This window comes from Balaenoptera borealis, assembly GCF_965194805.1.
Source record: "Balaenoptera borealis genome assembly, chromosome: 15".
In the NCBI taxonomy this organism is placed as follows: Eukaryota; Metazoa; Chordata; class Mammalia; order Artiodactyla; family Balaenopteridae; genus Balaenoptera; species Balaenoptera borealis.
In genome coordinates, this window is record NC_138871.1 from 9,041,755 (window position 1) to 9,054,495 (window position 12,741).

At 56.7% G+C, this 12,741-nt stretch overlaps 1 protein-coding gene across 1 annotated transcript in view; it reads left to right on the forward strand.

Annotated features, from left to right (window-relative positions):
* FAM178B (family with sequence similarity 178 member B) overlaps window positions 1-12,741 on the forward strand; it is an 86,316-nt gene that overhangs the window by 36,023 nt on the left and 37,552 nt on the right. The window contains exons 7-10 of the mRNA XM_082356199.1: window positions 5,204-5,318; window positions 10,196-10,289; window positions 10,556-10,732; window positions 10,979-11,076. Of these exons, the coding sequence (XP_082212325.1) occupies window positions 5,204-5,318; window positions 10,196-10,289; window positions 10,556-10,732; window positions 10,979-11,076 (484 nt within the window). The remainder of the gene's footprint in view (window positions 1-5,203; window positions 5,319-10,195; window positions 10,290-10,555; window positions 10,733-10,978; window positions 11,077-12,741) is intronic.

The following is a 12,741-nucleotide window of genomic DNA, read 5'->3' on the forward strand; positions in this document are numbered from 1 at the left end:
CGGGGGCTACTCTTTGTTGCGGTGCGTGGGCTTCCCATTGCGGTGGCTTCTCTTGTTGTGGAGCACAGGCTCTAGGTGCGCGGGCTCAGTAGTTGTGGCTTGCGGGCTCTAATACGCAGGCTCAGTAGTTGTGGCGCACGGGCTTAGTTGCTCCGTGGCATGTGGGATCTTCCCGGACCAGGGCTCGAACCCGTGTCCCCTGCATTGGCAGGAGGATTCTTAACCACTGCGCCACCAGGGAAGTCCCTGGTGTCTTCTGTTTCATTTTATTCCAGAGGTCAGGACCATGCCCAAAACTGCAGGTTCAGAAATCCAAAGTGAGAGAGAACCGGTGGGCCATGGATTCAGGGACGTTACTGGGACGTCTTTGGTTGAGTCTGAATCAGTCTCAAATTCTTGCTTTTGAAACTTGAGAGGGTAGTTTGCTGCTGCCTTCCTGAGTCACACTGAAGGGACCTTGCATCCTTAAAAACAACCCAAGAATGTGTACTAAAGTAGCAAAGTGAGGAAGTAGCTGCCTGGAGGTGAGACACAATAGCTGGGCCTCTGGCAACCACCCTGGGCTGCCAGGTGGTCTTGAGAAGGCGGGGCACCTGCTGAGAACGGTGGGGCAGCACCGTCACCCAGGCTCCCACAGATCAGTCGGCTCCCCACTGCGTGGCCGCCCACTCCAGGCTGCTTTGTCATCAGAGAGGAATAAAACTCTAGCTTATTAAGCCCAGGTGGGTTTTTGTTTTGTTTGGGGGCTTTTTGTTATTTGCAGCCGAATCTAATTCTAGAGGATACCGTGGATTCAGTGGTTTGGCTCAATGCAGGTCTCACACACCCTCAGCTCGTGGATCAACGGACCAGGGGCTGACAGAGCCTCGTGTGTGTGTGTGTGCGTGTGTGTGTGTGTGTGTGCGTGCGCATGTGCGTGTGTGTGTGTGTGAATGGGTGGTATGTGCACGCATCTGTGTGGTGGGGCGTGTCGGTACATGTGTGGGGATGTGTGTGAGTAGCGTGGTGTGTGGTGTGTACGTGTGGCTGTGGAGGGCGGGCGGATGGGTGTATATATGTGTGGGGGGGGGGTGTGGAGGGGTGGGTGCCCACTGTGTTACATGCAGCGAGGTAGGCAGGGAGGCTGTAGGGCCCCGTGGGGAGGGCCTGAGCTCCGGGGGAATGGCAAGAAAAGGGAAAACAAGGGGCCAGCAGGGTGGGTTGCCCAGCAGAGAAGGAACAAGAAGGAGATTAGGAAGAAAGCAGGCGGCGCAGGTCTGGAGGGGGAGCCAGGGGGCGTGAGAGGCCGGAGCGGCAGCGAGTGGGTCTGGGTCGGGGCGGTGCTCTGTGGGGAAGCCGTGAGGGGCTCTGTCCCGTGCTCATGCTGCAGCTGGGGCAGCGAAATGTGTGTGTTCTTGAAATGTGGGCTGGGTAGGATTTTGTGTTTCTACCACACACTCGGATCATCCCTCTGATAACGTCTCCTTCGCCCTTCGTCCTACCCCACAGACGGCTGGGTCTGTGGGCCGGACCCCTCCCCTCCCCTCCCAGGCCTCTCTGGCCCTGTCCCCGTCCCCTCCCGCCGTCCCCCACCCCTGGGCCTGGCACCAGCTCCAACACGCTGGGCTCCTGACTGGACCCAGGTCTCTACAGGGCTCTTCCGCCTGCCCGTAGCATCGCCCTGCGTCACCCTGACCCCTTTCCTTCCCCGCCACTTACACACCCTGGCACGGCATGTTTATTTTTCGTGAGCGTTGTCTGTTTCCTCACGAAACCTTCAGCTCCATGACACCAGAACTTTAATCGCCTGCTGTTCACTTGCTGTCTGTTGACTGAATAACAGGTTTTTTTAAAAAATTATTTATTTATTTATTTATTTAATTTATTTATGGCTGTGTTGGGTCTTCGTTTCTGCGCGAGGGCCTTCTCCAGTTGCGGCAAGTGGGGGCCACTCTTCATCACAGCGCGTGGGCCTCTCACTATGGCAGCCTCTCTTGTTGCGGAGCACAGGCTCCAGACGTGCAGGCTCAGCAATTGTGGCTCACGAGCCCAGTTGCTCCGCGGCATGTGGGATCTTCCCGGACCGGGGCTCGAACCCGTGTGCCCTGCATTGGCAGGCAGACTCTCAACCACTGCGCCACCAGGGAAGCCCTGAATAACAGTTTTAAATGACTAGGGCCAGAGCTGATTGACTAAAGCCCATGATGTAGAACAAGTTTAAGTCTAAATACAAGAGTGCTGAGGGGAGTTAAGTAGTCAGAGTTGGGAGGATGAGAAACCATACGATTTTAAGCCTCCCCTAAATGTTATGAGCCCCACCCACACTCGGGTGTGTGATGGGTCGGTAGCTTGCGTTCCTTTGGGAACCAGCACCCCCGTTACAGCTGACGGGGGAGTCCGCCTGCTGTGGCACTGAGGGGTCTCAGACGGTGACAGAGAATCAGGACCCAGTCAGATGGCGCCTGCAACACCCAGAATGCTCCTTAGCAACTCAGTTTGGGGGCGGGGAGGGGGAGGACAGGGACAGATGTCTGAAGACTCCGCTCCCCTAAGGCCCAGGATGGGACCTGGTGGGTGTGAAGAAGGGGTGAGGAGGCCCGGGCAGGGGTGCTGGCATGGCCGGTGCTGGGGAGGTTCTCGGGATGTGTGTGGTTTTCCCATTCTGTGCAAACGGTGCCAGGAGAGTGGGTTACGTGAAACAAAGCAGCTTCGGAGTCGCAGATGGAAAAGTCACTTTTATTTCAGACCTGATGCCTTTCTTCCCCTGACTTCCCCCGAAGCCTCAGTTCCATCCCAGGAGAGCTTTCAGGCTCACAGTTAATAAACAGAGCCCAGATGCACGGGGCCGTTGGCGCTGGCATTGGACACGGCCCAGGGCCCTGGTGCTCCCCCGGGGGATCACCTCAGATGACTGTGCTGTGGGCGTAGAGGAGCTGAGTTCGCGAGACTTTTCTTCTGTGTCAGCTCTCCAGAAAACCCTCCTTCGGGGCAAACCGTGCTCGGGAAAAGCTGAGCGCATGGCCTACTTACGGGCAGCGTTAATTACGGGCTCTCGGGTGCCTGTCCTCACTTAACCAAATTCCCGGGCTGTCAGATGGGGACTGATTTACCCCGAGGTGACCCAGGCCCCTTTCTCTGACCGCTCCTGACACCTCAGCCCGGGTGGAGCGGGGGTGTGGAGTGATCGCCGGGGAGGCGCAAGGAGAGGGGCCGAGGCCAGCCTGGGCCTCTGGCCGGCGGGGTCCGCACTGCTGCTGTCATGGGGCTTCAGGGCAACAGAGGCACCTGCGGGGGCCGCCGCGGGGAGCCGGGTCCAAGGCTGCGGGCAGGATGTCACCGCCCAGCTGGGTCTCCGGGGCCCTGCCCTCGGTTGATTGTCTGGCCACACCGTCTTCCCCTCCCTGGCAAGGTCACCGGCCGCCCACACCGTCCCCCATGGCTCAGGCTCAGGGAAACAGTCCTCTCTCATTGTGTTTTGCAGCCTTCATTCTTCACAGCTCGTTTGTGAAGCGGGCAAGGGGTAGCATTACCTTTCTCGGACTTGTTAAGCTGCCCAAGAGGAAAAAAATAAACAAGAAGGTTTTTCCTCCTCCCAGAGTCTCATTACTTGTTGGGTGAGCCTCGACCCGTATACGTTTCCAGAGAGAGACACTCGATGCCGACCGGCCGAAGGCTCGTCCCTGGACGGGACTCAGACCCTCTGCCGGCCGTTCCACCGTCTGCTGGCTCTGCAGCCGCACGGGACCGTTGCCGAGACATCTCAGCTCGTTTAGGATGCCCTGTTTCTTGCCTTGGGTCGCTGGATGTGCCATGCTCTTCCATGCTCTTTGTCATTTCTGTCCCTTTGCCGGGCGTGTGCTTCCCACCTGCCGTTCCGCCCCCCCAGCCCCCGGTTAATTTCCTCTCCCCTGAGTAGGCTCCACACCTTTCAGTGGCTTAGATTTTTGCAGGAACACACTCTCTTGTATTTGTTTATCTGCCTGACTCCTCTCCCTCCTAGACTTGAGCTCCCTGAGGTCAGGGGTTCTACTGGGTCGCCTTTTTGTCTTTGGTGACATGGTGGGGTCCATCGAGGGAGGCCCTCAGGTGGGAAGGTTCAAGCCTGAGCTGCTCATGCGCTCCTGGCCCAGCTTCCACACTCTTGATTCCCACAACTCACCCGCTGTCAGATCCCTCATTTGCATTCTCAGCACTGCCAGCTTGTGACTTCTTTCCAGTTTCCCTCTTAGTCATGTACTGCTTGGTCAGGTTTGTGTAGGATGCTCTCCATTCATGTGTTCATTCATTCATCATTCATTCATTCATCCATCCATCCATCCGTCTACACACTGGCCACTCCTCTAGGCTCTGGGTGTGCAGGGATGAACAGCACAGACCTAGTCCCTGTCCACGTGGGATTTACATTCTAAGGGGGAAAGACAAACAAGAAGCAATCAGATCAATACATAAGATGATGTGGAGGAGTGAGAGGGTGGAGACGTGGGCTCTGCCTCTTGATGAGGCTGTGGACGCCGCAGTGCAGAAGATCGGGACGCAGAGGTGCAGCCGTCGCTGGGAAATACGCTCCACCGCGTTGCCTTTGATTTCTCTATTCTCCCGCTTCAGAAAATATCCTTAAATAGCCTGACAGGAGAAAAGGCCCTCAGTCTGTAAGGTTTTTCCCCTTTGTTGATGTGGTTAGATTATCGTCCATGTCTTGTTAAGAGAGAATGTCCTCGAAGCTCGAGCTTGCTGAGAAGATGCATCCTGGGCTGCAAGGAGGGCCCCTGGCAGGGACAGTGGACCTGGGAGTGCCCAGACATTGCCGCCAAGGCGCTGTTGAGTCCGCAGTAGGTGCAGAGCTGGCCTCAGCCCTTGGTGGCAGAGAGCCCAGGGCCGCGGAGCCTGGTGTCTCCTGAGTCTTGCTGTCTTGAGGCCTCTGGTTCAGGACTTGGCATCTGGCTCAGCTCGGGGCAGCTCAGTGCCCCAACGGCTGCCTGGTGGAGATGGTCAGTGTGCCGTCCTCCCCGGTCCCTTGCACGTCAAGGTGGCCATAGCTTGAAGACAGGAGAATGAATGTCCAGGTTCCCAGAGCGCCAGCAAGTATCTGAAACCACTGGTGGCTTCACCGCTCCAGATAACACCCGTGCTGCCCGAGGATGGGGCTACCAGCCCCGCTTGTGGGCGCCGTGCGGCCTGTCCTGCTGTGCCCGCCCTAACCCCCCGCCCTTCCTTGGCCTGACAGATGCGGACACGAGCTTGTGGTGCCCCTCGCTGCAAGAGGTCACGGCCGCGTTCCACAGCCTGGGTGCCCACAGCCCTGCTTTGCAGCCCCCGGGTCCCCTCCAGCACGGCGGGAGGTGAGTATCTCCCCCTCCTTGGTGTCCTTCCTCATGCGGTCCACAGCCACTGAACGCAGTTCAAACCCATCTAATCGTGTACATTAAATGTGTGTAGTACCAATTACACCTCAGGAAAAATGTAAAAAACAAAACAAAACAAAATATTACCCCCAAAATAGACTCTTCTAAACATATATCCATGCTAGGAAACACTAAAGTATTTCCTTTTCTGTAAATGTAATACGCCTGGCCGTTCATTGTACAAAGCTCCATTTTCATTATTGTTGGTGGTATCCAGCCTTGGCTCAATAAGCATTTTACGAGTTAGAGAAAGGAAAGATTTCCTCTGATGATTATTTTAAATTATGTGCTTTTTTTTTTTTTTTTTTGGCCATGCTGTGTGGCTTGTGGGATCTCAGTTCCCTGACCAGGGATTGAACCCGGGCCACAGCAGTGAAAGCCCGGAATCCTAACCACTAGGCCACCAGGGAACTCCCAAATTATGTGCATTTTTTGAGGTTAAAAAAAAATGTTACCAAGCTCAGGCTCTAGCCCAAACGCTGAAGCACAGAGTCTGGGGAATCGCAGCACACAGGTACCCCTGAACATAGTTTCGCACCACGAATGAACGGCATGTGATACAGCCTCGAGGCGATGGGAAGAGCCAGGCACTGCTGAGTCTTGCTGCTCTGACTGGCATTTGTTCCCGCCCCTTCCTGACTCAGCTCTCGCCACCCCTCCTCTCCTAAGATGTGTCCCAGTCTCTTTGGTCTGTCTCCAAGCCCCTCCTGGCACATTACCTAGTATCAACTCATGGCCAGCAAGGCACAATTTTACATGTAATTTCCACAGTGCTCCACTTTGTGTCGTGGGTGCCCCCTTTGTGCCCTGGGCAGCGATGCTCATTTGTCCCCACCCTCTAGGGACAGAGCCGTACGATACATAGACGACTCGCGTTGGGTGGATGGGTTGTAAAGGTGTCAGTTATGGCACCTCCAAACTCTCTGTTGAGAGTTCTTTGAGCAGTTGGTTTGAGAACCCCAGACGGGCTGCTGCGTGGGAGTGGGAGCCCTCTCCCTCCTGCCGACAAGCCCTCAGGGCACCGTGGTGGGCAGATGTTTCTCTAGGGGAAGGCCAAAGCTTTCTTAAGAACCTGTTCCACGACTGTGTTTGGTAATTGTCTGCCAAACCAAACCAGACCAAACCACACTTGCTCTGCGGTAAATACCCTGCCCATGTGCCAGCCTGCCGTGAGCGATGGGGAGGGAGGTGAAGCTCCGCCCGCTTGCCTGCTGCTCACCTCCTGCTGTGCGGCCCAGTTTCTGACAGGCCTCGGACCCGTACCGGCCCCGGGGGTTGGGGACCCCTGCTCTAGAGTATTCAGGGAACACCAGGAACATTCTGGTGTCTCTTCCACCAAGGGTGTGGCGTCCTTCACGGTTACATGGGCCACGAGAGAATCTTCAGGGCAGGCCATCTTCTCTCTGTCGTCCTCCTCGGAGGCTCGTCCCGTGTCACTTGGTTCCACGTCAGGTGCTTCTCCGTTGACCTCTAGGGTTGTCACCATCTAAGGCTCTGCTGGCCGAACAGATGCCCTGGGGCTCCTCGGGGGTACCCCCAAGCCTTGCAGTGGCCAAGACTGGAAATGAGGGCACATGTGGGCGCATGGCTTGGCTGTCTTGCTCGTTGCTATGAGAAAGACAGGTCTTTCACCAATTGTTCCTAGTCTCAGATTTCCTTAAAACTCATCACCGTCTCATTGAATGCTTCAAGATTTCCTTCCAGAAGGAAACAGCCCTGCTGCTGCTGGACCGTGCACGTCGTCTGATGTTTGCCTTGTTGCAAATAGAGTAGCCCTCTGCCCAGTGATAAGGCTGGGGAGGGAGAAGTCAGGAGGATATTTGGGGAAGAAAGGCCAGCAGAGGAGGGACCAGAACGTGAACACCGGATAGGAAGCAGGCGAGAGCCTCGGCATCCTCAGAGGGGGCCTGTGCCACTCGGCTATTCAGACACTCTTCGTCAGGTACCCCCGGTCTCACCTGGGAAGAGAGGGGGCAGTGGCTGGTCTTCCAAGGCTGCTCCCTGATTACAAAGCCCAGGTGAAGAGCCCTGGTCAGACCACAAGGCTGGCCGCTAAAGACCAGCAGCCTGCTGCTGTTGCCTGGTGCCAGAAGCCTTCATGCATTTGGTTCTCCAAGAGGGCAGCCTGATGCAGAGGCCAAAGGGGTCAATAAATGGCAGCTAATCCACTGAAAGGGGGCGTTTGGTAACTGGCCGCCTCGGGGCAGGGTAATTCGATCCAGGTAAAATTTGCTCCTCTCTCCCTCTCCGTTAGCTCAGCATCTATTCCTCTTCCTTGCATTGAGCTCGGTCACGCAGAGCCCAGATGACGGGTCTGGTTTGGTTTGGCGGTGCAGGCCTGAGGAGAGCACCCTGCCTGCAGCCCCCGTGGTGGGGCGCCCGACCCACTGCTGGGCTCTCGGTCATGGTGGTGGCAGTGCTCGTAGCTTCCCTTACAGTCTTCCCTCAGAGAAGGTGCAGAGGGTCACTGTATTATTTTTTTTCGAACAATAATAGGGGAAAACAAATAGAGAAGCTGACATACTTCTCTTAAGAGTGCAGAACAATGTCATTGCAGCCCAAACTCCAGCTCCTGGCTGCTGGCCAAGGGCCGAGAGCCCTAACTCCGCCAAGCCTGTGTTGAGGCTGGGAGGCAGGGGTGGGATGAAGCTGCTTTGCAGGTGGAGTCTGGTGGTGGGACCCTCAACTTGCCCTTCACCTGCCGAGTCCTCTGGGAGAGGAGTGGGCTTATTAGGCTGTGAATTCCTCTTCTCCGAGGTGGAGGCCTGGGGATGAGCTGATGCCACGTCCCAGAACAGCAGTCACGATGCCGACGTCCCAGTCGAGCCTCAGAAAGGCAGGCCAGGGACGAGGACCCCGATTTGTTTCCTGCTGCTCCCAGCAGAGGCGGCACAAGGGGGGCTGTTCCCCTGTCCACTTGGGAAGGCTGGCCTTCCTGCCCAGCGAGGAGAGGCCTCTCGTCATAGCCACACTTCCCCTGCCCAGCTCGGAGAAGACGCATCACCAGCGCACATTTTCTACACTCCTCCTCCCACTGGCAGCACCAAACTCTCTGAAAGCCCACTCCTCTCGGGCAGAGTCACAAAGTCGGCTCTGAGGCTGCCCCCACCCTTCGGGAGATCTGAAAACATTCCCACCCACGCTTGCATGGCCCCGTGCGTGCTCGCGGGCTGGTACAAACCAGAACTCCCCTGCACACACTGACGCAGGCCCAGCGTGTGCCCAGATGCGTGAGCGCCAGCCTCACCCGTTCGTACTCGGGCCCTAATAAATGCTAAAACCTGGAGGAACGTCTGCTCCCAGCCCTGTCCCGCACCCCCTCCCAACTCTGGTTTGTTGACACCAATTTCCCGGGTGCCTAGAGATGGGTTTCTTTTTTTCCCCTCTGAGAAGCAGCACCAAGGAGTAAAGAAGAGCGGGGCCTTTTCACTGGAGCCTCGGGAACTGTGGCCGGGGTGGCCGCACAGGAGGCTGTTACTGTTGACAGTGTTGTTGTCGTCATGGGTGTCTTCATTTATAGAGAGAGCGCTGTTATCAGGAGCTCCAGGCCAGTTAGTAAGAGTGGAGGAGTGGAAGAGACAGCAAAGGGAGCCTTGTCATAAAGTCACCTGACTTATTTGAAACCAACAATATACACTTGCCCAGAGAAGGAGCATTATTTTAGTGAGGGTGCCCCTGGTCAGTGTCTCCTCCAGGGAGCATGTGCCTGGGAGGCTTGTGCAGAGGGTGGTGTGGCTCTGCTGTCGGCTAGTGCCTCTCTCCCTGTAGGACTCTCGCCACCCTGAGTGTGACTCTGGTCTTTAAAGAGGGTGTTTTCAGTACAACCCTGGCCTCTAACTTCATCCAGGCTGTTTCCTCTCTAGGGGAAAACTGGCCATGCCGGGCTTGTCCGTGGACAGCATGGTAGTGGGACATCTTTGGAGGGGTTCTCGAGGACCACTTATACTCTAATTTCACCTTACTTGCAGATACTTTGGCGTCTCACCTGACGTAAGCTACAAAATAGTGTCCTTTTCAGTGCATGAGCAGACTCACCATAACTGTGTGGACAAAGAGTGCTTTTAAGGAAGACTTTTGGGGGGCAGTGGAGAATGATTTTCTGGTTTCCAAGTCCCAGAAAACTAAAGCTGGAGGCCTTGCTGGAGTGGCAGCATTGGGGAGCCAGCCCCCAAGAGGCCCCGGTGACCCCCCACCTCCTGTCATTCATCCCCTTGTGCAGCTGTCTGTCACCCGAAGTCAGTCTGGCCCGTGTGGCCTAGAGAAATCAGCAGAAGCGATGTCACCTCCAAGGTTAGGTTATGAAAGGCTGCAACCTCCGTCTCAGGAGGGCATCTCCTCTCTCTGAGGTCCCTCGCTTCAGGGGAAGCCGGGGCAAGTTGCAGAGCCCTGTGGCGAGGCCTGCACGGCAAGGACTGAGGCCAGTGACCCCTGAGTGAGCTGGGAAGCAGCTCCTCCCGCCCAGTCAAGCCTAAGCTGACAGCGGTGCCCCCACCAACGTCTTGGGGGCAGCCTCCCAAGAGACCCAGAGCCAGACGCGCCCGCCCTTCCCTGCCCCTCCACGCTGCTCCTGGATTCTTGACCCTCAGAAACTGCATAGAATAATACGTATTTGTTGTTTTTAAGCCTCTACATTTGGGGGTCGTTTGTTACGCAGCAGTGGGTGACCAGCACACACAGGGCATCAGGGTCCCAGGCTGAATGGATCATCCACAGGCTCTCTGTTCTCCAGCAAGTGCGGCCTCCCTCTCTGCCTCACTTCTCCCCTTGCGCACGTCTCCTCCTGTTTCCTTTCCTTTGTTTTTGTCTTACCTCAGTGAGCTTCAAAGTGAGGCTAGCCTGAGCCGGAGGGAGCAGCAGGACACCCCGCAGGAGACGGCCGTGGACAGCAGCCTGAGCTGCATCTGTAAGGTGAGCCCCACCCCTCCCTCTGCTCGCAGCGCAGGCCTGTTCAGCCTCTCATTCAGTGAATACCGCTGAGCGTCGTCGCAGGCACCGTGCTAACTGCCAGGAGGGATGCCACAGGAGCCCGTGCCCTCCACGCCTGCGCCTGCCCCTGAAGACCCCAGGGGCCTCGACTCCAGACCTCACTGTTTTTCTCAGTTCCTTCCCAGCGAGGCCCAGGGCTCACAGTGCCAGGGAGGCACCCCTGCCCTAGCGCCCTCTCTGCTCTCCAGTTCCTGACGCTGTGCGCGCTGGCCCAGCCAGGGGCCTACGCCGATGGGAGCCTCTTGGGCCTGATTGAGCTGCTGTGCCGAGCCGGCTTGGACGTGGGGCTCCGCCTGCTGCCCAAGACCGACCTCCAGCAGCTCCTGCTCCTGCTCCTGGACAACATCCAGGAGTGGCCGGGGAAGGTACGGCGGACCCCTGAGCCAAAGCCCAAGCCCCCAGCCTCACCGCGAATGCTCTCTCATGGCCCCTAGAGCGCCCCAGGTGGGGACAGTGCTGCTCCCGCCCTTACCTGGCCTCCACGACCCACCCTCTTACTCTCCAGACTTCCCCAACCACCCACCCCCAGCCCGAGTGGGCTGGTAGGGAGGTCAGAGTGGAAGGCGGGGCACGCCCCCCCCAGCCCACCTTGATGCCCGCTGTCCCCGCAGCTCCGGCCGCTGTGCTGTGCCCTGAGCCGGGCATCTGATCACCACCACAACCTGCTGGCGCTCGTGCAGCTCTTCCTGGACGTGACGCCCCGGAGCAGGTGGGTGCTTCTCCACCTCTGTCTCCCCACGTCTGAGGCTTATCCCCGCCCCTGTGCTCACCTGCCTGTGGGCCGTCCACAGCCCGCCCCATCAGTCCCCACAAACCTCCCCCTCCCGCCCAATGTCAAAAACCCAGGAGAAAGAACTAAAACTACAACTCACTAATGAGTTCATTACAAAGGGAAAAAAGCCTCATTTTCTTAACGTGGTCTTAGCAAAGCCGTCGCCTTGTACAGTTAGCCTCAGACCTGCAGCATCCCCACCCGCCCTTCTTTGCGGCTCCCTCCGCGGTCCTCGGTGGAGGGAGGGTTCCGTCCGTCATTCAGACCTCAGCTGTGTGTTGTCTCTTGATCACTCCCCTCTCCCACCCCCCTCTCAAACTCTCCATTCATCCTTCTGTTTTATTTTCTGGACAGTATTGATCTCTGCCAGAAATTATCTTACTATTTGTTCCTGGTTCATGGCTGCCTCTCCTTGTCACCTCCAGGAGAGCAGGTCCCTTACTGGGGTCACTGCCATATCACCCCACATCCAGAACAGTGCCTGGCATGCTGTTGGCACTTTGTAAGTTCTTTTCAAATGAATGAACAAGGTGAACAAACAAACTCAGCCCACAGGGAGATAAGACCCATTCGCTGGACCTGCCCCAGTCTCTCCCCTCTCCCCTCCTTCCTTCTCCCACTTGAGGCCACAGCCGAAAGGAGTCCCTTGCCCTTCCCTGTGCAGACCACTCCCCAGGTCCCCTCCTCTCCTCTCCAGCCCTCCGTCTGCAGCTCCTCCCACCTAGAATGACACCCCTTCTCACCCTTCCAACCAGGCCTGTCCTGGGCCCCCGCCAGGAAGACCCTTCACAGGCACCCACACAGTCACTCTCCACTGGGGCCGCCCCCCTGCAACTCCCCCCACCCCAGGGGAAGCTTCTGGGAGCAGGCTTGGAGTTCTGCTCAGACTCCTGTCCTCAGCAAACATCCCGAGTTCAACTTCAAGCCTAAGATGGGAAGCTCGATCTCTTTCCTGTGAACTGGAAGAGAGGAGGCCTTTCCACAGTCCTGAAAGGAAAGCTTTTGCTGTGTATTTGAAAGAACTGGGCTTCTCGAAGCTCTGTCTAAGACCTTTAGGTGATGCATGCATCAGAAATGGCAGTCCTAGAGGGCTTTCCCGTCCCCACCTCCTTATACCTGTTCATCCCGAAATCCTGTCCATTCTGCCTTCCACATCCTAAATCCTTGCTTCTAGTTGCCTCTCTATGTCAGCTCCACAAAAGCAGGGACCTCGTCTGGGTCACTTTAAATCAGCTACCTCCTTCCCGCCCCCTCCTGCTTTCATTTCACCATCTCTCACCTGGATGGTGGCAGTGGCATTCTGTCCCTGGCTCCTCCTTCAAAGGCTGTTTGCTCTGCAGGTACATGTGATTATCGTGTCCCTGCCTTGCCTTGCTTGCTGTCACCTGCACGGCCAAGTGCAAACACCTTAGCTTGGTCTCCAAGGCCCCATGTGGTCCAGCCCCAGTTTCCCATTTGCTCCAGCCAGGCCATGTGATCTGTATTTGTTCTACGTACTTTTATATGTATGTATATTTACATGTATGTAAATGTTTATAAATACAGGCAGACCGCATTTCACTGTGCTTCTTCGCTTTACTGCACTTCACAAATATTTTGGGT